This window comes from Pieris brassicae, chromosome 10 (genome assembly GCF_905147105.1).
Source record: "Pieris brassicae chromosome 10, ilPieBrab1.1, whole genome shotgun sequence".
NCBI classification, from domain to species: domain Eukaryota; kingdom Metazoa; phylum Arthropoda; class Insecta; order Lepidoptera; family Pieridae; genus Pieris; species Pieris brassicae.
The window spans coordinates 3,440,641-3,460,099 of NC_059674.1; the positions used below are offsets into that span (position 1 = coordinate 3,440,641).

The 19,459-nt window shown below is 33.9% G+C and overlaps 2 protein-coding genes across 2 annotated transcripts; one reads left to right on the forward strand and one right to left on the reverse strand.

The window, feature by feature from the left end:
• Positions 1 to 195: 195 nt before the first annotated feature.
• Positions 196 to 9,313, forward strand: LOC123714907 (brain tumor protein-like). The gene is made up of 9 exons (XM_045669565.1): positions 196 to 456; positions 1,736 to 1,910; positions 2,030 to 2,174; positions 2,255 to 3,611; positions 3,756 to 4,036; positions 4,221 to 4,409; positions 4,600 to 4,768; positions 6,004 to 6,236; positions 6,403 to 9,313. The coding sequence occupies exons 2-9, from the start codon at positions 1,798 to 1,800 to the stop codon at positions 6,505 to 6,507; spliced, it is 2,592 nt and encodes an 863-aa protein (XP_045525521.1). The 5' UTR covers positions 196 to 456; positions 1,736 to 1,797; the 3' UTR covers positions 6,508 to 9,313.
• A 2,550-nt stretch (positions 9,314 to 11,863) lies between these two features.
• Positions 11,864 to 17,463, reverse strand: LOC123715579 (N-acetylglucosamine-6-phosphate deacetylase). The gene is made up of 7 exons (XM_045670716.1): positions 17,311 to 17,463; positions 16,990 to 17,230; positions 16,475 to 16,749; positions 15,659 to 15,877; positions 15,360 to 15,495; positions 13,985 to 14,161; positions 11,864 to 12,126 (listed from the first exon to the last, which is right to left on the reverse strand). Exons 2-7 carry the CDS (start codon positions 17,192 to 17,194, stop codon positions 11,945 to 11,947), a joined length of 1,194 nt encoding a protein of 397 aa, XP_045526672.1. The 5' UTR covers positions 17,195 to 17,230; positions 17,311 to 17,463; the 3' UTR covers positions 11,864 to 11,944.
• Positions 17,464 to 19,459: the final 1,996 nt, after the last annotated feature.

The window sequence follows — 19,459 nt, forward strand, 5'->3', positions numbered from 1 at the left end:
TTCTCGGACAAAATATAAGCAAATAGTTTTTTGCAATGCTAAAAAAAGAAGGGCATTAATGGCACATATTCTGCTATAGCTTCTCTCGTTAGAATCCATGAATAATTAATAATAAATGTTACATATACATATTATTAGTTTACCTTGGCAACACTAGAACTACCGCACCATTGACCATAGAGCGCGCAACGGACGTCGGCGGTCTACATACCTATTACAGGGGATCGAATAAAATCAATACTATTGCAGTGATGTATTCATTGGTCTTTTTAAAATGAGAACGTGACAAAACTTTAGTTTTTATTCATCGAAAATACTATTTTAATTATAAAGTCTGTTGAAGCTCGATGCTCATTTATTATTTATTTACATAGTGATGAATATTTTCATAGTTACGGCGTGGTAGAACATTCTGCGTTGATCGTCTATTTTAATGCAAAATATTAACTGTTAAAGGTTAGTAGGTATTTTATATTACGTATCTTCTTTCCAAACTGCGTCTTTGCTAAATACATTACTATTTAAGCCCTCTTGACGATTTTCGCCATTGTCTACTGCATGTATGGTGCATTGCGTTTTCAATACACACCTAAAAGGACGATTTAAAATGTATACATGTGTAACGACTTCTTATTGATTGCGCATTAAAGGTCTGTTAGCTATTGTATTAGTATAAATATATTGTGAACAAAATACCAAATGGTATTATACAACCTCATCTTTTGTTCTTATAAGAGCTCTTCGACCTTTTTTAGATATTGTAACCAAATGCTTGTGATATAATAAAACTTTATCGTATTTATATCTCGAAAGTATTAATTTAATTAAAATTGATTTGTAAGAAGTACACTAAGGAGTTTTAATTAATACTGTTAAATTGAAACTAATAACAAAATGTTATTATTTATATTTTATATTACTAAAACATTTATAAGTCTTTGCCTTTTTTTACTAAAATATTAACCTAAAACTATAGTTGATTTTAAATGATTTTATAATTACAAACTATATTCTTTATTTTAGCTAGTTGATCCTCACATAAAATGTAGCTATCCAAATTCATTATGCTCTTTAACCATCTAGAAAGAAAATTTAATAATATTACAGTAAAATGTATATAAAACCTAAATATAAAAAAAAACTATTGTGTTCATTTTTCAGCTTATAAATCAATACTATTGCAATATAAATCTTTATATATATGTATATATATAGGTATCTACCTAAAAGCATTTGTGAATTAATTATATAAAATCATTTCTTGTTTCTATCTTACAAATGTTTTGTGTTTATGAAAGAATTAATTGTATTTCTATTGTTAGTTATGCATTTGTGGTTTATTATTTAGTATTGTTGTTCATACAGTCTAATAATACATTATTGTTTAAAAATTTACACAATTGTATTTCTAGACATTTATTTGTGTAGTGTAAAATTTATTCTGATAGTCCATCTATATAGTGCATTTGGACTACCTCTAACAAAACCTTTGCTGACTTTAATGCTTTGCATGTTTAGCAATTTCAATCTCAGCTTATACTTATGCTAAATTAGTGAAGTACAAATTGATATAACTTGATTTATGACATTTTCTAAGTCAAATTCTGAGGGTAATTTAGAGTCACAGCATTTGGTTTCCATATAATTTAATATAATTAATTAATTGGAAGAAAAGTATTGAATATGTTTTGATGTATATGTAGATTAACATTGTAAATGTATTTCGTTGTTTTAGATTCTTGTTGTTTGAAGAAAAAGATATACATTATAATATACAAGGGTTATTTGTAAGGAAAAATGGAGGAGTTGAATGGGGATCTTTATGGGGATGGCCTTGTGAGTCTCGGGGATGAAGGATCATTGGAATCTACCGATAGTGGGAAGCAGGACCAAAGTTGCACGATTTGCGAGTAAGTGTACGAATTGTAAAAATAAAAATATTTATATATACTACATTAAAAATATTTTTACACAACATACTATTATACTCAATTCTATATTAGATTTGTACAAATATCCATTATTTTAGCAATAAGCTGTGCAGTCCCCGGGTGTTGTCATGCCTACATGTATTCTGTGAAACATGTATAGATAAGCTGATGGTAAACGAAGCAGGTGATACTTTGAAATTTGATTTAGCTGTTGAATGTCCACTATGCAAACAAGAAACCAAGGTAAGAACATTTGAAACTTTCATCTGTGAACCATATATTATTAGTAACAGAAGCATTGTATTATATAATTTGCATTTTAGATTCCTGTGGGGGGAGCAGCATCTTTACCTTCTGATTATGTGATTACAAACATTTTGGATGTGTCTTCAATGGATCAGTCTGTTGTTTGCACCTGTTGCAAGAGCAAAGAACCAGCTGTAGCTCGATGCACTGATTGTTCCCACTTCCTATGCTCAAACTGTAATTCTGCACATGAGTTTATGCGCTGTTTCGAAAACCATAGAGTTGTCCCATTTGACGCGCTTCGGTCGTCTAAGGAAAAATCTGCTGTTCATAAACCGATATTCTGCAGCCGCCATGTTGGTGAGAGCCTAAAACTGTATTGCTGTGACTGCGAAGTAGGTGCTTGCACCGAGTGTCTCACAGTAGATCACAAAGTTGGTGAACATCGTTGCGAGCGCATAGTTGATGCTGAGCCGAATCTCCGAGCCGAATTGCGTAACTACATAGTAGAAGCAAACGCGCGTGCTGTAGCCGCTGGTGGGGCTTCAGCCCGGCTAGACGATGCCCTGGGAGACCTACAACGCCAACGCGATGAAGCCGAGAGCCTTATTAATGAAGCTTTTCATGCCTATAAAGCTGCTCTAGAAAGGCGCCGTGAGACAGTTCTAGAAGAACTCGAACGCTTACACAAAGAGAGAGAACTGAAGGTTATGGATCTATTCGACCGCGTGGACAAGACCGTTCAACGTATTGATTGCGCTTGCAAGTTCACCACACGGCTGTTGAGACGCGGCGACGGCACCGAGATTGTGATGCTTAAGAAGACCGTGGCTTCCCAATTTGCACGCCTGTTAGAAGGGGCTCCGGAATTTGATGTCGATTTCTCTTTGGAGTTCGTGACAAAGACGGATAAATTCGACTCTATAACTGAAGATACTTTTGGAGCTTTCCGGACTGAAGTAACTATGGCGGAGGAAAGGAAACGATTAAGCGAATCCTCTGCGATCGTTTCCGTCGCGTCAAACGCTCACTCCCCAGCAGTGTCGGTGACCAATGCACCGGTGTTCGATGATTTTCCACTTGGGAACGTTCGTCGTGTGACTGGCGTTTCTGGGGTAGGAATGGTGGGAGTTCCCTCAATGGGTGTAGGCTCTGTGCCAGTGGCAAACAGTGGTGTACTGCCTGGGGTCGTGAGCGTTAACAATGTAACTGGAGTAGGCGCAGTACCTGGAGTAACAGGGGTGCCAGCACTGCCGTCTATGGTCGAATACAACTTGCAACAGTTGGCAAGTATTGCCGAAAAGGACGTCCCGCCACCCCCGCACGCTTCCCCCGCTCCATCATTCACATTAGCCGAATTACTGGCTGGTGATTTGAACTCTCCACACGCATACAACAACTTGCAAGCTTTAGCCAAACTTGGGTTGAATACAGGTACTCGATCTATCTAAAAAATTAGCTAAAAAGTCCCAACTTAATAATAAATATAATTCATATTGGATAGCGGTTTATAAACGTAGTTGAATTTGATTGGATACTTTCTTTTACAGTTTATCTTAACTTACAAAAACTTTCCAGAGGTCAACGGCTATGGTGGCGTCGGGGGCGTAAACGCTATTAGCTCTGTCGGCCCTCGGGGCGTGTCCCCTGGTCGTCCGCTTTTAACAGCAGCTGAAGAAGCAGCCTTAGTCGCGCCACCTGCCCCACTCGTTCGGGCAACGAAGGCCACACCCATGCATATTAGATTTAAATTCGGACAACTCGGAGGTGGCAAGGGCCAGTTCAACTCCCCCCATGGATTCTGCCTTGGAAATGATGAAGACATCATTGTTGCGGATACCAATAATCACCGGATTACTGTAAGTATTCTTGATATACAGTGTAATGTTTTGGTAACTAGAAATAAAATTTGCTTTGAGATTTAAATTGAATATAAAAACTTTTTTCTTAATTCTAGTGTAAAAAAAATCATTTTAATTTTTTATTCAATATTTTACGTTTCTGCGAATCTATTCTACGTTTATAAAAACGTGCATTTTTCAGGTGTTCGACAAAGCCGGCAATCACAAGTTCAATTTCGGTGTAGCGGGTAAAGAAGAGGGCCAATTGTGGTACCCCCGTAAAGTGGCTGTGGTCCGCGCCACAGGAAAGTTTGTTGTCTGTGACCGTGGCAACGAGAGGTCCCGAATGCAGATATTTACTAAGAATGGGCACTTTTTGAAGAAAATTGCTGTAAGTAGCTCGCATTGTCACTCACAAGGTCAAGAATTCTTTTTTTCCCTTTTCCCCCTTCTTTCTCTCTTTTTCCCCTTCTTTCTCTCTTTTCCCCCTTCTTTCTCTCTTTTCCCCCCCTTTCCCCTTTTTTCTTGATTTGGGCGTTAAAGAAAACATTATATTGAAATGATTTTACCGTGTCGTACAGGTTCGGTTCATCGACATAGTAGCTGGCCTGGCAGTGACAGCCGAAGGTCTAATAGTAGCAGTGGATAGTGTGACTCCAACTGTATTTATTCTATCTGAGGAAGGTGACCTCATGAGTTGGTTCGACTGTAGTGAGTGTATGCGGGAGCCTTCCGACATTGCTATAAGCGGTGAGCATTCTGAATATTTTCGCCAATTTAATTTCTTGTAAAATGTTTCATTCATATTTTTTTATACACATAAGTGTAGTTATAAAGTAAGTTAGTACTTAAAACATAATTTTAAACGTTAATTCAAATAGCTTATCTTTATTTTGGTCCGTATAAAATATACATGTCGCAGCAAAGTACTTAAGTCGCGGAAACGGAAAATGCTACTGAGCATTTTGATTTAAATAAAGCAGCGTCGAAAACGTTTAACTATCTGTCTGACCGAAAGCCAGCGTGTTGATTAACAATGTAAAATAATCATGGCGGAAATTATTTCGGTGTGATCGTGAAGAACTCAGTTCTTCAGCTTGAAAACACCGTGTTTTGCTTTATTGTAAATGGTTAGGTTAGGTTAGTCTTGTTGCCTAAGAATGTTTAGGAAACTCGTTAAACGTTTCGTTCACTCACTTGCCTGACGGAACTTTAGCGACTTGATTGAATATCGATTTTGAATTAACTCTCTGATTTAGCTACTTTACTGCGATATATACATGTGAATCTCAATAACGAGGATTTACTTATTTATTAATATTCGTTGCAATAAAAATAAACTATACACAAAAATTACTAGGGATGCAACGGGCCCTAGTAAGAGAAAAACAAAAAAATAAAAATGATGCGTTTCGACCTAACAAGATCTTCGAGAGATACATATGATTTAACTGCTGTAATTTTGGCTTATAGAGGCACGATCTAAGTGTATTTTTAGATTTGTAGAGTGGAATTTTAATAACAATACAACTTAAGTTTTTTAGTATATATTATTTACATATTAATTAGTAAACTGAACACTAAAAACTATGAATATTGTATTCATTCAGCAGAAGGTCATAGCAATTTTTTTCGACTTATTGAGGATTTCGACTTTACTAGGTTCGAGTTATCGAGATTCCTCTGTATTACGAATATTGAGCATTAATATCCGTTCAAAAAGTGTTTTTCTTAATGTGTAAAAGCTATTTTAACAAAAGACAATACTATTAATATCCTTGTTATGTTTAAAAATCGACTCACTTTAAATTACCGTTGTTGACGCTTAAATGAATATTATTTTCGGATTTTAATATAATATTGCATATTTAACCAGTCCATTGACCTATGGTTCACCTGTATTAAATTGTCGAACATCAGAAAAAAATTATACTCATTATTTAATTCTTGCTATATTCTATATCTATGTATGATGTAATTCACAGGCAAAGAATTCTACGTATGCGACTTCAAGGGTCACTGCGTTGTCGTCTTCGACGATGAGGGCAGGTTCCTTCGTCGCATCGGATGCGAGAACGTGACCAATTTCCCCAACGGGATCGATGTCTCGGACGCCGGAGACGTGCTGATTGGCGACTCGCACGGGAATAAGTTTCACGTGGCCGTGTTTTCGCGGGACGGGGTTTTGGTCACCGAGTTTGAGTGCCCCTATGTCAAGGTGGGATTATGTGAAATTAAAAAAAAAACACGTTTTATATGCAGAAGATAACAACGTTGAATGGGTTTGGCAGTTGACAGTTAAATGCTTATATATGATAACGAATTTCACTGTAAATAGAAATTGTATACAGTACGTAAGGAAGCTAATAAGTACTCCGTTTCAGGTGTCTCGCTGCTGCGGTCTGAAGATAACATCCGAAGGCTACATCGTTACCCTGGCGAAGAATAATCACCACGTTCTAGTCCTCAACACCCTATATATTGTTTGAGGAACAACTCAATGGCTGTAAGTCGTACACAAGATCTCACATTGATTCCCTATTTTATAATTTGATTGCTGATTTTACATTGCTTAACAGTATTTGACTAATTGTTATTTTTTTTTTAATTGTTAAATTCACTTAACGTTGTCCATTCGCAGTGAAATCTATTCGTTTCGGCCTCACTGCATAAGAACTGATTTTTTTGGTTTCGCATTTAGTTATAGTAACAGAAAATCCAAAGTTTAGGCTAATTTGATTTTTTTGTTTTTGCATCCGGTTGCTTCATACTTGGTTTGGACAATATGTAAGATTGTTCCGTCGTCGAAGTGGCTCAGTCCTACCGAGTATGACTATGGACCAGTGACTGGATTATTTTATATCTAAATTAGCAGCTATGGTTCCTAGTTCGAGTGAAGTAATGTCAATTAGGTTCTGATGGGGTGTCGCCTCGCAGACGAATCGAACATTATTGCTTGTAGTCTCATTTTATTGCCCGCGGGCGATAAAGGCCATGCGTTTACGCACAATTGATTTAATCTTTTTAGTCTTTGACCAAAGGAGGCGACACGAAAACGTGCCATCTAGTTTAGGTTTAATCGCTTATACAATATTATATATTGTCCGTTAAAATATATTTACCTTTTACAGAAATTCTTGTGTCTATACAAAATGTTTTTCCATGTACTCTTGTTTTGAGAGCCTATATTTGAACATTTTTTCGTGGTTAGGCGGTTAAGGAACACATTCTTTGGTAATTGCCACTGTAAATACAAATTATATATATAGTGGTATTTAATAGTTTATGTGGCATTTTCATGTAACTTATCGATATTTCGATTATTTCCCTTTTTCATAGCATTAGGTAAGTCACAAAGTTGATTAGCGGGTTTGAACGCTTATATATGGGTTAATAATGAACAAATAGACTATTAAACTATACGTTCGTAATATCCATGAATGTGCCATCTTAACCTATTTAATTTCTACTAGTTATCATCGAAATTACTGTTTGACAAAGTATATATTTTTTATAGCGATCCAAGTTAGACATTTTTGGAAAGTTAACTCTTAAAAGTTAGATGGTAGTTTAATATCCTGCTATATATTGTTTTGGAATAATGATAGCCCTTTCGTGGTCTTCCAATATCGGCATTAAAATATTTTATTTGAATTTATTTGAACCAAATTTAACATGGTTGATGGATTAGACGGGGATCATTATTTCAGCAAGAAGTTCTTTCTAAATTGATAAGTACTTACACAAACCACCTATATTTGAGTGTGATATTTTGTTGATATATTATTTTTTACGATGCTCTCTAGCCCCTATATAAAACAAGATTTGCAATTATGAACCTCATTTATATATGGCTTCATTTTTTTGAGTTCCTTCAGCCTAGTGCAAAAGTTTACTGTTCATATGATGAGCCATACACTTATACCTTAGCCGGTCACATTTATTATATCGTAAGTATATTGTACTTAATTAGTCGGTAATATTCGTTTGTATTGGAACAGTATATGGCTTCAATTAGAGACATTTAATGTGATATGAGCAATAATGGAAAACCGTCGAGAACCAACACGAGTCAACATCCGACGTCACATCCCGTGACCGCATCGGCTTTGACGCTTTGATTTATTTATTAGTAGCTTTCGGGTTTTTTTTTCTTATTGTTTTTAAGTTATTTGTTTCAGGATTTTTTGTCCCGTTAATATTAGGGAATTTTATTTTATTTTATTATTTGAACTAAGCAAATAAGTCTGCGAGCGTTGCGGTTTTTAATGTGTGATTAATACTCGTTTATTAATTTTACTGTATTGTTTTAATTGTCCCTGGGCCTATATTTAACTAGTATTTATGGCCAGTGCGTAAGGCCTTAGCGTTACGAATTTTAACTGCCAAATTGTTTTCTTACTATATTTGTGCATGCACATAATTATTATTTTATTGTATAGGTATTTGTATAAATTAGTTAGTAGTTGTTGCCAATTTTCTTTTTGTTTAAATATTCAGGGTTTTAATATTATTATAATGTTCAATATTTTATTTGTTGTCCATTGGTCGAAATTTGTGTGTGTTAGTCTCGTAAAATTTTACAGAAATACAAATAGGAGCCCCAAAGGGAGCGTTTGACGCTATTAATAATATTGCTTAGAGTTGCATAAAATTATTAAAAAAGTGGTGTGATAAGTTTTGGATAATTTTACAAATTATACTATTTTATGTGTGAATTTCAATATTGATAAATTTAAAGTACGCATTAGCAATAACACGACGGCATCGACATTTATTCGGCCGTATGTTTGGGAGTATTATTTTAAAATACATTAAATATTATTTGATGTAAACAGTTGACGAGAGTTTCCTTTTGTTCTTGCCATGTATCTTATGTAGGTGTCGAAGTAGAGGTTTTGTAGGAGATAGAATTTTTCAATTATTGATGTATACAGAGTTGTGGGAGCGATGGTGTTATTTAGAGTCGTTAGTTAGAAGTGTGGCGGTTATTCGCTGCGTCTATTTGGCTGTATATTTATGCTGTTACGAATAAGCACTGTCATGAGGTTACTGGCAGGTCAAATGGTATCTATTGTCCATTGACGTTACACGATAATAATTGTATCATTAGAGTACATTACAGTAGCCTTTCTTGGAAATCTTAAAGTTACCTATATCTACCTATATACACGTAAAGCGATTTTTGGTACATGTATTTCTCTTCTATATTCCCTTATGTATCCAGCAATAAATTCGGTAGATGTAGTTGACGCCGTTTGGCATTGACGCTGTACGCCCCGAGGTCGATCGCTCGGTTGGAATGCGCGTTTATTGGCAAACGGTGTTGTATTAAGGTTCGCAGCGCACAAGGTGAGCTCATGTTACCCTCCCTATTGGAGGTGGGCGTTTTGCCTATTTTGTGGCACCAAGCACAGCTCGATAATCCGGTGGAGATCGTGATCCTTAGGGCCGTGCTAATTGACCGTGAGTAGGGTTCGGACGAGACGTGCGTTCAGTTTGTGACACCGACAGCTGATCACCTGCTTTACCACGATTCAGTGATCCTTATACCCCCCCCCCCCCCCCCCCCCCCGGGGCCATGTTGGTAACTTGTAGAATCGATTTTATTGTGTCATTAGGATAGTTTTAACGCATTTAGAATTGAAAATTTTCACCTTACCACCGCCATATTAGTTTGGTCTCTCCACTGTTCAAAAACCAATAAAAATAATAAGGTTGTGAGCTGAATTCCCGTTGGAATTATAAGCCACATGAGTGCTTGTGCAATAAATATCACAGTTTGGATCTAGGCTTTTAAATTATTATAGATTATATACATTGTTGAGCTGATTATAAAAATTTAATATATTATTATACCTTTTAATATTGTTAATGAATTCTAATTGCATTCCACATAGAGTGAACGAATTTGAAATGACCATTTTCAATCTACATTATACAAGTTATTTTTTTTACAACGTAGGATTATTAGCAGTTGCCAATGTTTTTTCCTTTAGTCAGTAAAAGTACAAATATTTTAATATACAATTCTTGGTATTTATCTATGTAGTGTCTAATTTTTTTTTTAATTTGTTTGTTTAACTATAAGCATAATTCTCACAAAAGCGGCCAGTTACAACTTGAAAATTATTCGGTAAAAAAAACATATCACTTGGAATCTGATTCTCGCGTTACGTAAGGTGTATACGCAAATTCATTAGCCCTAAAACATACAGCAATACATTGCTGACTACAACAGCTCGGTATAAGATATGTTGCATACATTTTCCGTAATGTGAGATTGTATTTATCTTAGTAGTCACATCTGTATGTTTTCATTAATTTTACGGTTTAATGGCTTTCGTTTAATTTCAGTTAGTTATAAGTGTATCCTAAGTTACAATGTAATGTTTCTCGTCATTTTTATTATGTCGATTAAATTTGTTTGTATGAATGGTGCATGTTCCAAATGCATATTTTATTTTTGATCCAAAGATTTCTTTTTAATGCTTATAGTTTAATTTAATTTATAAAACGACATTTGTGGAGTGTGCATTGGCCTTTGATATTAGAATCACATAATTCCGTAGCGTTGGTGCAACCGAGCAAATGTCTACTGTATTCTCGTAAGAATATTGCTCAATGGTTTTATTACGTTTAAAGTATTTTAACATAGGTGTTGGTCCACGGAGTGTATTTGCCGTGGACTTGCGCGTACATAATATCTACCGACAATATCCTCCGTAAACATTTAAAACATGAAACGTTAAATTTTATTATTAGGTAGTTGTTTTGCCTTGACGCCTTGCATCGGCGCAAGTTGCGGGGCGCCAGCGACACTTGCCAGGCTCTGGAGCCATTGTGACTGCTTCTAATTAAAGCAATATTATCCACTTCCCGAGTGCACATATCTTTTTATATTACGACCTGGTTAGCAGTTAACAATGTCTACAGTGCCGCGGCGGTGTTGGCTGAACAAATTTTAGCCCCACAGTCAACGAAAGTATTGTTATAATATTACATACAGAATTTTCTGCAGCGTCGTGCCTAGATCTTAGAAGTTAATAGTATTGAGGTAGAGATAATCTCAAATATTTTGGCTCTTTGAAGATTCCATGATATTATTTTGTTTTTCATGAAATTGTATTTACATTATACATTCATACACTTAGTAATATTGTATACATGAATATACATTGCGTAGTTTGTAAATTGATTTAAATGTAAAAATAAGATGCGCAACTGGTTTTACATCTCCGATTGGGATCGCAGGAATTGATCGATTTTAATATAAAGCAATCGAGTATTTCGTGTTTTTTTTCAACTAGTTGATCGTCTTACTTTGACACTTTCCGCCGCTTAGGTTACTTGAGAATTTGGTGTTGTTGAGCTCGCGCCTTTTTGGCGAGTACAAATTTTCACGTGACTGCGGCTTTTATTATTAAGTTTATTATTCGTGAACTGTGGCCAGGACAACAGCACAGAGCAGTGTAATTCAGAGCCTGCCTAAAATATATTTTTGTCATGATTTTATTTAGGTATATACATGTTATTCACATATTACAGTTTTCTCAATAATAGCTTGTATTTTAATTAAGAAATAATCATATTTAACATTGCCAGGTGATCAGCAACCTGCACTTTAATATTTTTGGAAACTATTGAACTTAAATTGTACTGACTTTATAAATATATTTACTTCAATAAAGATTTTCCATGCCACTATTGAGCGATTTCATTTTTTGTCAAACACTTGTAAGCTCCAATACATATTTTATACTAAATAAAACCCTATATAGAAGATGAAATGTTATTATAATTGAACTGCCCCTGACAACATGTTCTATTTAATTAAAACAAAAATATTGTAAAAATATTTAATAAAATGTATATAAAATTTTCAGATTTGACTAAATAATATCACATGTATACAATTTCTTGTAGTTAAGCGTGTCTGAAGACACATTCGCCTGCAATCCAAGTCGACATAACTTTCAGTGTTTTGAGGTCTAAAAATACCAAGTCTGCATCGAAGCCATAATTTAGTTTTCCTTTCCTATTGTCTATACCCAGAGCTCGGGCAGGATGCAACGACGCAGTTTCCAGAGCATACTCTAGGGTGCATTCTGAAAACATTTGTTTATTAATTTAACAAAGCACACAAACAAACATTCTTGCATTAAAACTAAATTACACTTATTCCACAAATGGGGCTCCTAAACGGGCCATGTTTTGGAGCCCCATTTGTGGAATAAGGGGCTAGCGATCGCTAGGCTATCGAATTCAACTGCAATATTGCACAGCCAGTTCTATTGTTTTAGTCACTCTCTTTGTTATGGCACAGTGTATCCTTTTTTACGCGACATGAAGTTTGCTATGAGTAAGTGTGCCTGTTGCTATATTCTGTGGTTAGCAACAGCTGCATTTTGAGGTTAGGCTACTACTAAAATGACTACTACGTGGTCTTACGAGCCTTCTTTAATAGCTACACACACCTCTAGAATACCACCATACTATAGCAGACATATTGCAACACATGGCCCAGCCATAGATTGCTCGTTGGCCCGTTTAGAAGCCGCATAAGTCGAATTGTGACAAATGGAATATGTATCGCACAAGGCACGACACGCTGAGCAAAATTTATACATATGTAAAGAAACTTGTATCTTTCTTTATTATATACTAGATGGCGCTATCATCGCGGTTGAAAAAGCAGTTGGTTTGAAGTTTGACAGAAGTAAAGTCATTGGCATTGAATTCAATACTGTTGAGGTTATTGTAAAACGCTTTAAAAGGGATTGATAATTTTAATAATAGACACAATTGTTTATTAGAATTTCACCAATTCCAAATAAAATAAGATAATCTTATACGTATATGATTGCTCACGTGGCAGAGCTTTTTAATAGCGAAGCGCTGCGTTGTCTATTAATCAAAGATAGCTTTAATAAATCAGGTACCTATACTATCTTATTTAATCAGCCAGACAGACAGCCTTTAAGGCTGTTTAGGAACCTTGTCAAAGTGAAAAAAGTCGGACATATTAGACTGACTTTTCAAGATATGAATTTTTAAAGATTTTTTATTGAAGTTATATTTCTTTTGGCGCGTAAGGGAAAAATGATGAGAGTAAATTTTTACGATACGCGCGCACACCGTCACAAAAAATCGACATCCTACAGTTAGCTAACAAACGTTGACTAGTTTGTTGTTTTTTCTACAAACGTAGAATAATATTTTTGAAAAGATTTTGATCTTGTAACTCCAAAGAATAACTTCTAACGTACATAAGTATACAACCTCTTTTTTTATCTAAAAAAATATATATCAAATGCACGCCTGGTACACCTGCAGTTTTCGTTTAAAAACGAGCAAACGACCACAGAAACATAGTCTATCACCATCGCGATCGTAGCGCTGAGTTTTCTAGTAAGACCGCTTTAAAAGTGTTCTATATCATATCTCGTGTCTGTCTTGTTTATATTGTATATAAAAATACCATAAATGAGGCATACACCCAGGCCACTGATATACCGAAAGCAGACCATTTGAATTTATTGAAATGTTAGTTATTTCATTTTTGTAACTTTTTCATATTTTGTTTTTTACGATCGACTTTCATAGTATGTCCTCAGGTAAATAAACATTTTAAAACATAAAAATAAGGCATACTACGAATGATCGCATTTAGAATGCAGAGCCCTGGATGTATGTCTTGTAAATTTTCTTTGTTATCTCAAAGGTGTTGACCACTAACCCCAGGGGCAGACACGAGCAAATGATATAGTATCCGGCTTTATATAACAAAAACAATTTCAGTTCAATGAAAAGAATCATGTCTAAAAAAATTCTTCCAGAAAATTCTGTTTATCGCTTATAATATATCTAATGTTGAAAATAAAGTTTGTTGAATTTGCTTCCTAAAATATTTCTGTAATGTGTATTGATTTGTCAATGTCTAATCTTCTAAATAACTTTTGTCACCTGTTGCTTCCTTGAATATTTTGACACATCGGTCCAATGCCATGGTGCTTCCACACAATGTTTTGGTACCAGCGATGTATGCCCAACCATTCTCAACAGAGACTGCCTGTGGGCCAATACGGTATGCGCCATCTGGTAAGCCCTGAGCCGCAAATGCGTCACTTATTAGGATTAGACCTGAAATTTTTTATAAAGATTACTACTAGACTACAGCGCCACCTATCAAACTCAAAATAACTATTCATATAGGTAAACAAGTACTTATGAACGCCAGAAAAGAAGTTAAATTAATTGTAAATTTACATTTACTTTTTAAATTTTTATTTAGAAGAACTGGCAAGAAACTTTTAGCCACTGATTTTAATCCCTAAGTTTTGAGTCACACTAATTGTTTGAACTGGAGCAAATGAATCGCAAGGATTAGGATCATTTAAGTTCAAATTTATGGAAAGCTTTATTTATTAATTTACGTTTAACGAGGGCTTTGAATTTATTTAGTGATAATTCTCTAATTTCCCTTGGGAGTTTGTTGTAAAAACGAATACAATTTCCATATAAGAAGTGGTTTATCTTCTGGAGCCTGGTTGGTCATACACTTAAATTGGTTCTGTTCCAAGTATTATACTGGTGATTGTATTTGTTTTAATATTGTTTATATTTTTTTGTACATACAACAAGGCTCCAATAATATATTAAACAGATAGTGTCATAATATTTAATTCCTTAAACTTATCGCTTCCACTTAGAAAAAAACAAAAGTGGAGTTTAGAGAACAATTGAATGTCATAACTAAATTATACAGATTTATATATTCGTCAGGAAATCGATAAAATACGCCTTTGACGTTATAATGGAAAACGCGTGTCGGGAAGAAAAGGCTGATCACCTATTAAGGAAACCTAAATCACGAAACTGATACAGAAATCTGAGTTCCAGATCGGGCCGGTTGTACTGCCACTGCTTTTTTAAAACTTATATTTATAGTAAGTGCAGTATGCACTAATTAAATTAATTATATATATATATAGTGGTAATTTTGTTTAGTGACATAATTGGTAATTATTATTATATTCAGTTTAATAATTAGTTAACACAATTTCAACATTAATGCTAATGTAGCTTTTATTATATCGGGCCGTTCAAGTATTTCGTAAGCAATTCTTACGAATCCTCGACAATGCATTTCGTTTTCAAGCTTAGACAATATGTGGGTTACTGTTGACGTATAAGAAAATAAGACCATCGATCACCAAATAAAATAAGACCCCCCCTGCCCCTATAGCGCTTAGGTAATACTTGAACCGCCCCTTCTAAAAAAATTCTAAGATCTTATTTGTAATCCCCTTTTATTCACTATATATAATGTCTTACAAACCTTCACGATTTGTTCGACATGCTATTCTTAAAGCAGCTGGGTGAGTGTGGATACCATCAGATATAATTCCAAAATATACTTGCTTTTTTGTTGTAGATGCTAATAGACCCACAAGGCCTGGGTCACGGTGATGAAACTGTAAGTATATGAAATGACAAAGGACTCTGGCATTCTAATATTAATAATTAATGTCATGTACATGATACTATTGTTTCAGTAAAAAAAAAAATCATATACATTTTAATTAGTCTTGGCGTTGTTGACTTTAAACAATAAACATAAAGTATTCACACACTTACCGGAAGCATTGCATTAAATAAATGGGTAATCATATTTGCTCCCTGTCTGACACCTTCCTCAGCCTGTGACAGATCAGCTTCAGAATGACCAAGAGCAACTGTTATTCCTTTTTCTGATAACAGTTTTATGGCATTCAATGCACCTGGTAGTTCTGGCGCTAGTGTTACTATAATCACATTATCTAGGGACCCATACATCTCTATAAGGGAATCAAAGCCCTGGAAAATTATGATTGAACAGATTACATTGCAATTTTTGTTATAAAAGACATTGATTCTCTAAAATAAACCAAATCCCATTTTAAATGATGCAAGCACATCACCAATTGAACCACACAGGCAGTTAGAAGTGCTTTGAAGGAGTCAACTTAATAAAGCATAATAATAACATAATAAACTACATTTGATAAGAGTACAACAACCTAATTACAAAAGTAGGCCATTGATAAGTGCTAACAACACTTGTTTTTTTCTTATCAATATTGTTTTAGACTATCTTCTGTAATTTCTAGCATTATACAACAAACAATTTACTTTTCAGTATATAGTATATAATAACATAAGATGAAAAAAGAAAACCAAAGCTAAATCAATGGTCTTTAGTTATTATACTAATAAAATTATCACCTTGATAATAATTACTAAGAATTATAGGATTTTGTATATGATGTTAATAGGTAATATTACTAGTATGTATTCATCTGGTGACAAAAGTGTATACCACTTTAATTAGATAAATTCACAAATTACCTCACTTTAATATGATTTATACAAAGTAGTTACAGTTTAAATAAATAGTTAATAATTATAACATACCTTTTCTGGATTTTTTATGAGCTCTGGTGTATGTGCACCTTTTCTAGCCAAACTAATAAATGGACCTTCAAGATGGACACCAAGAACAGTGGCACCACTTTTGTTTCCTTGCTTTTTCTGTATTTTAGGCAAAATTTTTGAGTATTTATCTTTATCTGAAGTTACCATAGTAGGACAGAAAGATGTTACACCATGACTTAAAAGTTCTTTTGCAACTTTTTGAATCCCCTCTTCAACATTCTCTGAATCATATGAAAAGTCAACACCCCATCCTCCTGTTAACAAATTGTAAAATTACCACTTTCTATTTATAAAACACTTATACTTACTTTATATTATTATATTTTTAGAGGTAAACCCTAATTCCTTTGTATTTCAAGTAATGATAAACAATTTAAATAAAGTTAATTATAAACTATACAACAAGTATTCGTAAAAATAAATGGAACATATTTTCGTGAAAAAAAAAGCATTACACTGTTTGAATAAATTTTAGAACAATAAATTTCACATACCGTTTATTTGTATATCAATGAACCCAGGAGCGATAAGTATGCCACCACAATCTACAGAAATATCGGCCTCAACTTGTTCAACATAAAATACTTCTTCGGGATTTACAATTTTACCATCTCGAATCCATAATTCTTCCTTAATAATCTGACTCTCTCGTAGAATGAAACAATTGAAAAACCTGGTAAGTCCGTTTCTTGCCTTCATTATTCCGTCCGCGTCCAAGGATTTTCACAAGGTTTACTTAAAATTTTAAAAACAATACGAAGAATGTTTTATAATTTATATTAATAGAAATAAGTATTAGTATAAAGAAATTTTACCGGTTGAAATGCTTAAAAATATAAAAGACGTGTTGTGCACATAAAATTCGACTTATTTTTAAAAAACAAATAACATAACTATAAATTAACTTTAATGGGAACTTTTTTAAATTTGCCGTATGCGGTTTAACTAACGAAATGAGAATTGCCAAGTTGCCAATTGCCTGTTACCATAAAATATCGAGCTGTCAAACGTTGTGCGGGTACGTCAATTGTCATTAAACAGCCCTAACTGTCAAATGATGTACCAGTGCAAATGTGCACGAATGAGCCTTCCCGTTTACGTTTCCTGTGACATCTGTCTTTTATATTGCAAAGTAATGTTATAAGTTGTAATGATAGTAATAAGTACTGCTGTTACAATAGCTATAAAAGTATTTAGGGTAAAAGCACTCTTTAAATGCGACAATAAATTTTAAGGCTTAGGTTAGGCGTGCATAGGTCAATAATTTTATTAAACGTCAAACATAGTTTAATATTTAATTTTTTCAATATCTTATTAAAAACAATTCGACATTAGTACTATCTATGGCAATTATGGTTAAGTACCCATAACTTCGAGTTATGTAAATAATATGAAAAATCCGCGTTTATACCCATCAAAGCAAATCTATTTATAAAATATAGTTTATTAGGTATAGAAGTGTGAGTTTTTTAGTAGTCAAATCGTACTAGGTGTATCAAAAAAATATTGTATTGATTTATACAAATGAAAGGAAAAAACTTGTATCCATATAAGAAGGAAAATATACAATCGTTTACCGTTATATCATTGCCGATAGGTATGATAAACAAATTTATGTATTCCAAGTATTTAGATGAAATACCCAATATTACGATATTAAATTGAAACGTCTGACGTTGTTACGTGTACCTACTTCGAAAATCCAATATAATACTGATTCCATCTTGCAAAGTCTACTCGCGGCCTCGAGAGCTTTCTCTAAAAGTCTAAAGTTGAGTTTCAGATTTAAAACACTTAGAAGAAAAGTTTCTTATAAGTTTTTCGACCCGGAAAGACTGTGGTCATCTACTTACACGATTAAATAGTTTTATATTAAGCAATCCACTTAGCTTCACCTAAAAAAAATATTTTAAAACTAGAAGAAGTAACATTTGTTCAACATTTAGTATTTATAGTTGGTAATTTATTTTAAATAAATTTTAAATGATAACAACTAACAAAGTGAATAGTCAATGGCTCCCTGGTACAATCGCAATAACGACCTCCATAGGGACCTTAGCCACGATATTGAAACAGACAGTTGGAGCCCATGAACATAGGCTCCACCGTCACATGAATGTCGAGGCTATTCAACTCCTTGACCCCACAGGCCTAGTGAGAAGACTGAAAAGACAAACCATGAATTAGTGTTAGTGCACGTCAGTATTAAATCCCTTGAAAGTTACAGTAAGTAGTGTTATTGGACACTTTCTTATGCTAAAAATCCGTGTTACTAAAAAGGATTTTAGCTAGGATTACTAAGTAAAGTAAGATTCAAATTACTTATTAATCTTAAGATAGACTTGATCGTAATGTTCCATGATGTCTTAATAAAGACACATGTATATAAAAAAATGTGTGCGTTTACTAGACACACGTAAGAAGTAAAAATTCTTTATGACCTTATTTTTCGAAAAATGATCTACTATATACAACTTTACAGAAATTGGTTAAATAAAGTTAAATTAGATAAAGTTTAACAAATGACGTTTATTATCATAGACATGAATACAAATAATAAAATTATTTCGATATACCTTATTACTACTAAGATTACTACAAAATTTCCTTAATTGTTATATAATTATTGCTATCGTTATTATATATTTTTGTTAATGGCTTCGAATTCGTGAAAAACTCTTGGGAACAAGAAAAAGATGGCACGTAACGGAAAAATGTGACGGTATTTTTTCCCACGCCAATAAAGAAGTTTCTAAATACACAGAAGCATATAATAATCTGTAAGAAAATTCTTTTAATATGTATTTCTTATTAAATAATTTTAAGAAGTTTATAAATGTGTAACATATTATGTGATTAGGGTGCCACAGATTATGTTAACTCTATAATTAAATAGTTGAAACCCTAGCATGCTATCAATTAAGATATGAATTTTTGCAAATTATAAACGATAACATGGACCTG